Genomic DNA, 10,729 nt, shown 5'->3' on the forward strand with positions numbered 1-10,729 from the left:
CCTATGGAAGGACAGAATGTTAACCCTGGGCAAACCGCTGTTCGAGGAGCTCGAACAACTGTCTGGCTTAGATGTCAACAACCTAATAAGGTTCCTGAACCGCACAGACTGGGTATAGTCATGCCGTAAATAACAAGTTGGTAACGAGGATGTGGCAACAAAATGGTGCGGAAGCGCTAGTTGGATTCAGGATGAATCACCACTCTAACCAACCAACCAATGTGTGTTAATTAATAGAGAGATTTGACATTAACTGGACCAATCAAGGCCCGAATTTAAGAAACTGTTTTTGTGAAATTTTTCACATTTACACATTTTTTTTTACATATATTACATTTTTTTTGTGGAGGCTCTTTGCCTCAAAAACTGTGAGAATGTATTATTTTTTATACAAACTTAATTTTTTATGCTCTCATGACTGTCAAATCCAGGAGGTTGTGATATCGTTAGTACATACAATAACCAATTCAAATAAAATAAATTGTGTCAAGTTGTGAATCAAGTCTTTTGTCAAAGGGTGAATTTATAAGCGAAAATGTTTGCTAATAGAGAAGAGGTTTTAGACATTGTAAATACGTCTAATGAACGTACCAAGCAGGAGCTAGGAGAGCAGATACGACGTCTAACTTTAGCCGTTAGTCGGCTGGAACCAGCCAGTGTCGAGCCGTTCTTACTAGTATCCATAAACCCATTAATTGAACAAAATAATGACAGTTTAGACTTAATTAAATCTCTACCCGAGTTTAAAGGTGAGTCTTCCGCGTACCCGGCATGGCGAAATGACGCAGAATTCGCTATGAATTATTACAAAGAGGAGTCGGAGAGGTATTATGTAGCCATGGAGATTTTTAGGAATAAGATAGCTGATTCTGCCAACACCAGGCGATAATTTCCAGGCTCGATCAAACCTATGCTGATAAAAGGCCATTATACGTATTGGAAAACGAGCTTAGTATAATATTTTGAGACAAAATAACTAGTCAATTGCAGAGTATTACGACAAGGTGGATAGGCAATTATCGTTAATAATTAATAAACAAATTATGACTCATAGTGGCAATAATGATGTTGTAGAAGCTCTGAATGATCGTGCCAGGGATAATGCATTTCGCGTCTTTATATCTGGTCTCAGTCGACCAATGTGCAACATACTTTTCTTGGCAAGGCCGAAAGATCTTACATCCGCTCTCGCAGTCGCACAAGAACTTCAAATGAGTCATATGCGTTATGACTTTGCACAAGCATTTGCAATGGGTTACACCCCAAAGCCTAACAACCCCAGAGCATCAGTGCAACAGCAGCAACCACGCTCCTACCCGAATGTTATGAAGATGCCAACCCCAATGGAGGTTGACAACGGTTCATCTTTTTATAGACAGCACACCACCAATCCTTATTTGTCACAGCAGCAACACAACAACAATTTTTCTAAGCCTAACATATTTACCTACACCCCTAAACCGCACATTTCAAAATCTAACCAGCAATTCACGCATAAACGAGCTCGTGAGCAATCGAGTTCCGACCGAATACCTACCCAAAAGGCCCAGAAGATTAACTTTATGCCGGATTTAATTAACCCCAACACGATATGTGAGACTGAAGCTCAGGAAGGTGTCGAGTGTAGGGACTACTACTATAGTGATTATAACCAACACAGTGATTGTATTATTAGTGAGGAGGGAGATGCCATTGCAGATCACGATGACGTTATAAATTTTTTAAACTAAATTCGCTCCTGCCGTATATTATATTACTAAGGCAGCTAGAAACGGTCAGGAGCTCCGTATTTTAATTGACACGGGTACATCAAAAAATTAAATCAAGAATTCTCCATTTCTTCAAGGTGTTAAACTGTTAGAAAAGCCGTTTCGTTTAAGTTCGATTAATGGTACGAATATCATTGATAAAAAATGCCTAGTTAATAGATTAGACCATACCTCAAGATTTTATTTACTTTCAAATTTAAACATGTTTGACGGTATTATAGGGTATGACTTTCTTAGGAAAATCAATGCAAAAATCATCACTGACAGAGAGTATTTACTTTATCGTAACGGCAAGGTTAAATTACAATATATCTCAAGTGAACAGGTCAATTCAATAACACTAGAAACAGACTCAGTCCTATTTGATTTTCAATCTAAATTTCGTCATATTTTTTTTTTTTTTTTTTTTTTTTTTTCTATTCCCTATTTATTTTATACATCTGTCCTTTGACATTAAGTATGTTGTTTAACAATTTGGTCAGGATTTATATACATCGCTTAATGGCCAGTGTCAAAAAGCGATAAAATTAAAATAAACGAAATAATAGCAATTAAATAATATACAATAATACAATACAAGTTTCACTTTACATGATTACATTTTACAACTATTTTTAATTATTTTTTTTTTTTTTTTTTTTTTTGTTTTTTTTTTTTTTTACATATTTATGGTTTTTCTAGCATTTATCATACTAGGTCGCTTGGTCGGGTTCTCTTTAAACGCCTTTTCCCGTTTCTTTCCCTTTCAAGAAGTTTGTTGATTTCTGCATTACTGTGTGTGTGTATTTTTTCAAAGTGCCTTGTTGTTATCTTTTTGATTTCTTCGTCTACTCTTGCTATATTAAAAGTCCTGTGGATGTCATCATTTTTCGTGTACCTGTCAGACATGGTCAAAATTCGAAGAATCTTTGATTGCTGTCGTTAGATTTTTTCTATATGAGTTTTTTTAGCCGTTCCCCACACCTGTAGTCCATATAGTCAGATTGGTTTAATCATGGCTTTGTACAATAATAGCTTGTTTTGTATAGTAAGTCTGGATTTTGTGCTGACTAACCAATGAAGTTGTCGAAGTTTTTCTTTTATTTGTTTAACCTTTTGCTTTATGTGGTGATTCCAATTTAGTTTCGAGTCCAAATGTATTCCGAGATATTTAGTAGTGGGTTTAATTGAAATTGCTTTGCCATTCATTTTTATTGGAACTGCAGTAAATTTTGTTTTGGTAGTAAATATAACCTGCACGGTTTTGTCTTCATTTATTTTTAGGCACCAATTATCAAACCATTCCTTAACTGCGTTTGTATATCGCTGCAGTTTTTCAGTAGCGATAATTAAGCTTTTGTCTGATGCTAATAGTATTGTATCGTCTGCGAACGTAGCAATTGATGAATTAGTTTCGTCAGGAGGTGGTATGTCTGCGGTGAATAAAACATATAGTAGAGGGCCAAGAACGCTTCCTTGCGGAACTCCAGCAGTTATTTGATGAATATCTGAACATTGATTGTCATATTTAATATAGAAGCTTCGGTCGGTTAGATAGCTTTTTATGATGAGATAGTAGTCAAAAGGTAGCATTCTTTTTATTTTGTGGAGTAAGCCTTCATGCCACACTTTGTCAAACGCTTTAGCTACGTCCAAAAATACTGCGGCACAGTATCGATTGTTTTCAAGGTCTGATTGGATTGTACTTGTAATTCTATGGATCTGTTGAATAGTCGAATGTTTTTTTCTAAATCCAAATTGATGATCCGGTATTATACGTTTTTGGTCTAGAAGTTGGCTTATCCGATCATGCAGTAATTTTTTCAGCAATTTTAGATATTGTCGGTAATAAGCTTATTGGTCTATATGATGACACGGTAGTTGGATCTTTACCCGGTTTTGGCAGAGCAATAATCTCTGCCACTGTCCAGAGCTTCGGAAAGTATTGTAAGCGAAACATTGCATTAAAAACGTTTCGCAAGTATACATATGCCTTGGTTGGTAGCTCCGCTAATGCTTTTCCTGTTATCATGTCATATCCGGGAGCTTTTTTATGTTTTATTCCTTTTTTGATGCAAGCTATTATTTCGTGTGTATTCGTCCTTTTTATTTTTGTAAAATCATAGTGGAAGTTGTTTTGGTTGTTGATTTTCTTTTCTTCGTCATTTGATAGAACTTTTTCGAGGTAATTTGCCAATGTTTTCGCTTTTTCCTCTTTTGTAACAGCCCATGAATTGTCATCTTTTTTTAGTGGTGGTTGATGTTTTATTTGAGTTTTTAATTTTTTAGTACATTTCCATAAAGAGTAGTTTGTATCTTGATAGGGAGTCAGATTCTTCAAATAGTTTTCGATTTCTTTGTTATTTCTCTTATTTAAGGTATCCTTAAGAATTTTTGTAGCTAAGTTTAGTTTTCTCTTGTCGTCAGGTGATCTAGTTTTTTGCCATCTTTTTCTTAACTTTCTTTTTTCTATAATTTGCTTTTTAATAGTAATGTCAGTTGTTGGTGTATTTGTTCTATTTGCTTGCTTTGGTGCCGATCTGATCCCTGCTTCTAGTACTACGTCATTAAAATGGATAATGGCATGTTCAATGTCAAGTTGCGTTTTTAATATCACATTTGGTATAAGTTGATCGTCAATATGGTGGCGGAATTTTTCCCAGTTGGTTCTGTCATTAAGTATGCGAAAAGATGTATCTATAGATTTTATATGACTTACATATTCAAGTAATATCGGCGAGTGGTCAGAAGAAAGTTCATAGCACGACTCAATTGTCAATTGGTTATGGCTTATGTTTTTGGTTATGCAGAAATCGATCAAGTCTGGAATTTTCTTTACGTCAGTTGGCCAATAGGTAGGTTCTCCGGTACTTATAAATCTGCAATTGTTTTTGTTAATTGCGTTAATAAGAATGCGCCCCTTTTTGTTGGTGAGTCTTGAGCCCCAATCAATGTGTTTTGCATTGAGATCTCCAGCTGCAATAAATCTATTGTTAAGCGTCTTTATGTATTTGTCATATTGATCCGAGTTTATTATGTGTCTAGGTGGACAGTATATGGAGGAGATAGATACTGGTCCATTTTTGTCATAGATTTGTACTGTCGTGGATTGAAGATAAGGCGTCGAATATTGGAGTTGTTCATTGTGCGTTATGCTTGATTTAATAATTATAGCAGTCCCTCCGTGGGCTCTTCCATCGGGGTGGTTTGTCACATACACTTTGTATTTAGGAAATTTCAGAAGACTTTTATCAGTGAAGTGTGTTTCTGCAATCAATGCTATGTCAATATCTTTTTCAACTAAAAATTGTTTCAGTTCTAAATAGTGCTGTGTTAGTCCATTTGCATTCCACATTAGAATTTTAATTTTTTCACTTTTGTCCATTCATATTCTTTAAAAGCATTGTAATTATATTCATCATATTTGCCATTTGGTTGACTAGGGATTTTACCATGTCTTTAAGCTCTTCAATATCGTTGTTTTTTTCAGATCTTTTAATCAGTTCCTGCTCTGCTTTATGTTCCCTTGAAGAAGATGATACATCAGCATAGCTTAATCCGGGAATTATGTTTGTTACGGCTGTTGTTATTGGTGTATTATTTTTATTTGTATTTAATGTTGGTTCTTTATTACGCAGAGGTGGAAATCTTTGCATTTTAAGTGCTTTATAAATTTCGCATCCTTTGTAGTTGGCGGTATGCTTACCTCCACATAAAGCGCATTTAACTTCCTTTATTTGGTTTTTGCATTCCATTGTAAGATGTCTACCAGCGCATTTCACGCAAACTGGATCCCTTGTACAATAATTTTTTGTGTGCCCATATTTCTGGCATTTCGTGCACTGTGAAATGGTTCGCTTATGGTGAGGTGCTTCAAAAATGACTATGCAGTTCATTAGCTTGTTTATATTGTAAATGTCTTTGTTGTTATCACTTACTTGTAGTTCGATGAAAAATAATGGTAGTGGTTTTTTTGTTGTTCTTTGTATTATATTAGTAATGTTAAGTACTTTGTGGCCTTTTTCGTTTAGTTCTTTTTTAATTTCTTCTTGGTCTGTAGAGTGGTGCATATTTCGTAAGACTACTTTAAATCCTCTTTTACTTTTTGGCCTAAATGTATACAGCTTTGTACCTTTTTCTTTTAGCATGTGGTGTAATCTGTTATATATTTCTAAATTTTCTGCTTGAACGCGAACTTCATTATTTGCTAAAATTTTTAGAGTAAAGATGTTATTTGCTATTTCATTTAAAGCACTCTTTAATGTTTTTATACATTCTACACCTTGGACATATATTGGCGGTGGCTTATTATTTTTTTCTTTTTCGTCTTTGTTTAAATTTTGTGACAGTGAATCTTTAAATTGCCCACTGTTTGCAGTTTGAGTAATTTCTTCTCCATCATCCACATCTAAAGCTGCGAATTTGTTTGCAGAAGAAGTTCCACTCAGCCAGTAGTTTGGCAGTTTACTTTGATTGAGGGTTGATGTCGCTTTTATTTTTTTGTTACTAGCAGTCAATGTTGAGACCTTTGTGGGTGAGTTTCGTGCTCTTTTAACCACAGGTTGATTTTTTAGTGCAGCTGATTGTGTAGACGCTGACAAATGGGTCGCTAGCAGTAGTTGTGTTGATGCAGTTGTTGTTGTTGTAGAATTTAAGGAGACGGTTGAACAAGTTGTAGATGTATTTGTAGTCGTAGTTGTAGGCATACCTGTTGTGCTCACGCATGATGCAGAGAATACGGGACTGTTGATATGAGAACTTATGCTCTCTGCGCTCCATGGCGATAATGTAGAGCGCATATTGTTGTTGCAGCTAATGGGAGCTGACTGTGTTGTCCCGTTTGCGTTTGATCCGCTCTGTGCTAAATTCGTGCGCGGCATTGAGACGGAGTTTTTGGTATGTAGTGGCATTTTTTGCGGAGTAAGAGCTTTCGTCTCACGTTTGGATTCTGTTCTCTCCCAAGGGGGAGAACGTAACACACTCATATTTATTTTTATTTATTTTGCCAGCTGCTTTGCTTGGTTTTAGTTTTTTTTTTTTTTTTTTTTTTTTTTTTTTTTTTTTTTTTTTTTTTTTTTTTTTTTTTTTAATTAAAATGTTTGTTTGCTTATCGAGTTTGGTAATGCACTTTGCACTTTCTATGCAGTTTGCTATGAGTCCTATCTCTTGTTAGCAATAATGCACTTTGAGTTTGTTGAGGAAACTTTTATTAACACGGATCGACAGTAAAACACGTCCGATACGCACAGTATAAAGATGAAAAATATATATATATATAATCGTCATATAATAAATAAAAACGTAAACGCCTTTGCTGACCCAGATAGGGCGTTGCCATACAACACCTCTGTGAAGGGCAGAATCCGCACAATTACCAAAGAGCCGATATATAGTAAAAGTTATCCCTACCCTATTTCAGTAGCTCCCTTCATTAACTAGGAAATTGAAACCCTTCTCAAGGATGGTATCATTAGGAAATCATGTTCGCCCTACAACTCACCAGTCCATGTGGTATCCAAAAAAGGGCTCGATGAGTATGGTAAGCCGAAGTTGCGGATGGTGGTAGACTTCAAGAAGATCAATGAGAAAACTATCTCCGATTGATACCCCATCCCGGATACAACAGTAATTCTTTCCAATTTAGGAAAATCTAAATACTTCACTACCTTGGATGTTAAGTCAGGGTTTCACCAAATTCTCATGTGCGAAAAAGATATGCAAAAAACGGCGTTTAGCGTAAATAATGGCAAGTATGAATTTTGTCGGTTACCTTTTGGCTTAAGAAACGCGCCTAGCATATTTCAAAGGGCAATAGATGACGTCCTAGGAGAGGGTATAGGAAAGTTTTGTCACGCTTATGTCGATGACATAATCATTTATTCTCCTGACGGAGAGTCTCATTTAAAAGACATCGATGCTGTTTTGGAAAAACTTGAAAAGGCTGGGATGAGAGTATCGCCAGAAAAATCAAAGTTTTTCAAAACCGAGGTAGAGTTTTTGGGCTTCTTGGTATCCGAAAAAGGTATCAAAACCTGCCCAGACAAGGTACATGATATTATTAATTACGAACCCCCAAAATCACTTCGAGCATTACGATCATTCCTCGGCCTATCCGGATACTACCGGCGCTTTGTAAAGGACTATGCTGCTATAGTCAAACCGTTGACTGCATATCTCCGGGGTGAAAATGGTAACGTTAGTGCGCGGAGTTCAAAAAGTGTAAAAATTGAGCTTAGCTCAGAAGCACTCCAGGCGTTTAAAAAAATAAAACGGGTTTTGGCTTCTGATGATGTTCTGCTACAATACGCTGATTATAATCAAGCATTCGAGCTAACGACTGATGCCTCGTCTAGTGCACTTGGTGCAGTTTTGTCTCAAAATGGTCGTCCGATCATCATGATTTCACGCACACTGTCACCTTGCGAACAAAACTATGCAACTAATGAACGTGAGCTACTTGCGATTGTATGGGCACTGAAAAGACTACGGCATTATTTGTATGGAATAAAAAACATAAATATTTTCACAGATCACCAGCCACTCATATTCTTTCATAGAAGAGTTTTCACCTACGTTCCACTACAAGCCTGGAAAAGATAATAAGGTAGCAGACGCGCTTTCCAGACAATACTGTCACAACCTTAATTGTACGGAACAAAGCCAAAGTGTGCACAGTGAAGAGTCTCCAACTTCTGTCATTAAATCGGTTAAGTGCCCTATTAATCAATTCAGAAATCAGTTAGTTTTATCCGAATCAAATACGTTTAGCAAAACCACTAAGATACTTTTTCAAAACCTCGTCCGGCATACAATCTTTTTCGAGAACATCGCAAACCTAATACAGTGCATAAAATATGCTGTTAACCCCAATGTTAGCAATGGCATTCAACTTTGGCCGAAATACAACATACCCTAAAATTAACATTTCCTGGGGTAAAGTTTATCCATACAGAAATCCTAGTGATAGACTTGGTTAACAAGGACGATCAGCTAGAAACAATAGCAGCTGAGCATAACCGCGCTCACCATGGATTGCACGAGAATTTCCAACAAATATCTCGAGAATACTATTTTCCAAAGATGAAAAAAATGTTGCAAACGATGATCATATATTGCAAAATATGTTTGGAAAACAAGTACCAGAGGAAACCGCTCGATCCTGGAATAGGAAAAACCCCTATCCCCCACCTTCCAGGCGAAATACTCCATATGGATATTTTTATGACCGGTAAATACCAAATACCACACAGGTTAGAAGTGTCGATAAACTTTCAAAGTTTGCTATTGTTAAACCTATTGCATCGAGATCCTCAATTGACCATTGTTTCAGATAGTGAAAAAGCGTTTCATTCGGATTTAATTAAGAGTTTACTTAGGGACAATTTTTCTATCCAACAGTTTTTTATACCCACTCTCCACAGCGAAAGCAATGGCCAGGTGGAACGGTTTCACTCGACCTTGCTGGAAATAGCGCGTTGCATAAAAGAGCAACAGAAGATAGATGAAACAGTTGACTTAGTCCTGCTAGCGACACATAAGTATAATTGCAGTATCCATTCCGTCATCAATGCTAAACCCACCGAAGTATTCCATAATTACCCTCCGGAAAAATTAGAAATATGTAGTAAGACAAAAATTGTTGGAGGTCCAAGAAAAAGTTTTACACAGGAACAACTTAGGAAAAAAATTAAGAACTTATTATCCTGGTGAAAACGTTTTCCTAAAACGAAATAAAAGACTTGGAGGTAAGCTTGATAGGATTTATGTTGAGAAGGTTATTGAAAAAGATCTTGGCACCACAGTTCTGATAGCTGGAAAAAAAATTCACAAAAGCAATCTGCGGTAAAATAATGGTTTCTGTCGAAAAAGTAATGGTTTAAAGAAAACAACTAGAAATTATTTCTATTGTTACTATTATTATATAACAACACATATGTACATATGTACAGACAGAAAATTTTTTAAGCAATTTAGCTTGAAAGAAAATTTTTGCCGTTCAAACATAAAAATTTCAGCAGTTTAAAATTATCTGCCAGTTGCCTAAAAATATTAACTTTATAAAAGAAAGGCCAAAATTTTCCATTTTACTTGAGAAATTGAGCTTTAATGAAGAAAATTACTTTAATTGTGCAATTAACTGTCTTTTTGTTTCACCTATAAATTCCACACATTTCCTATGTATGTAATATATATATATTATCACATTTCCTATGTATGTAATATATTTTGATAGTTAATTGTTCATACATGTGTCATAAGAAGCAAAATTGTCTAATATTTAAGTCAAAATTTGTAAACTCGAGCGACTACGTAAATCGTATTTATCCATCTTGCTAACGAATCTCTACCATCAATACCGCAAAGATGATTCTGTAACGTACCTTTTATTATTTCGAATCGAGGACGTTTCGAGCTTGACAAGGGGGATAGTTAACAATGACAATGATCCACAAGTTTATTTTCCCCTCCAGTACGCCACTACTGGGTTGCATTGTAAACCAAGCTGATGCTGGGATATAAAATGCACATAGATACATATTTACATCAGTTAAGAACATAATTAGGAGGATGGTTCCATGTGTAGAAGTCCACGCAAGTGGGGAAAGTTACTGATCGCCATTCATTTGGGAGTGGCCAGGACGATTCTTCTACATATGGTTCAAGCAGCTCACAACGGCCGGGATTAGCCCACGTATCCTCTGGGTAGCTTCCGAACACCCGTTCTGGGTTTGGGACCCGCCACTTAAAAATCCCCCAAATGAAAAGAATTGCAAAGTCTCGGATGAGAACTGCCTTTACTGATGACGACCCCTGCAAACGAAATAAGGAATATGATTTGAGGGCATGCACCTGGAATGTCCGGTCCCTTAATGGGGAAGGTGCCTCTGCCCGGCTGGTTAATGTCCTTGTGAGAGTAAAGGCTGACATCACTGCCTTCCAAGAGATGCGATGGACGGGGAAAGGTAAGAAAAACATAGGAC

General features: G+C 36.3%; 1 protein-coding gene across 1 annotated transcript; it reads right to left on the reverse strand.

Annotated features, from left to right (window-relative positions):
• Positions 1-5,919: 5,919 nt before the first annotated feature.
• On the reverse strand, positions 5,920-6,733 carry LOC129250103 (uncharacterized). The gene is made up of 2 exons (XM_054889743.1): positions 6,029-6,733; positions 5,920-5,955 (listed from the first exon to the last, which is right to left on the reverse strand). The coding sequence occupies exons 1-2, from the start codon at positions 6,731-6,733 to the stop codon at positions 5,920-5,922; spliced, it is 741 nt and encodes a 246-aa protein (XP_054745718.1).
• Positions 6,734-10,729: the final 3,996 nt, after the last annotated feature.

This window comes from Anastrepha obliqua, chromosome 6 (genome assembly GCF_027943255.1).
Source record: "Anastrepha obliqua isolate idAnaObli1 chromosome 6, idAnaObli1_1.0, whole genome shotgun sequence".
NCBI lineage: Eukaryota > Metazoa > Arthropoda > Insecta > Diptera > Tephritidae > Anastrepha > Anastrepha obliqua.

Excerpts from the sequence above, each read along its gene's own strand:
- LOC129250103 (XM_054889743.1), bottom strand. The coding sequence starts at position 6,733 with ATGAGTGTGTTACGTTCTCCCCCTTGGGAGAGAACAGAATCCAAACGT. Across the intron at positions 5,956-6,028 it reads CGCCAATATATGTCCAAGGT|CAAATAATGAAGTTCGCGTT; the intron begins GTAGAATGTATA and ends TAAAAATTTTAG.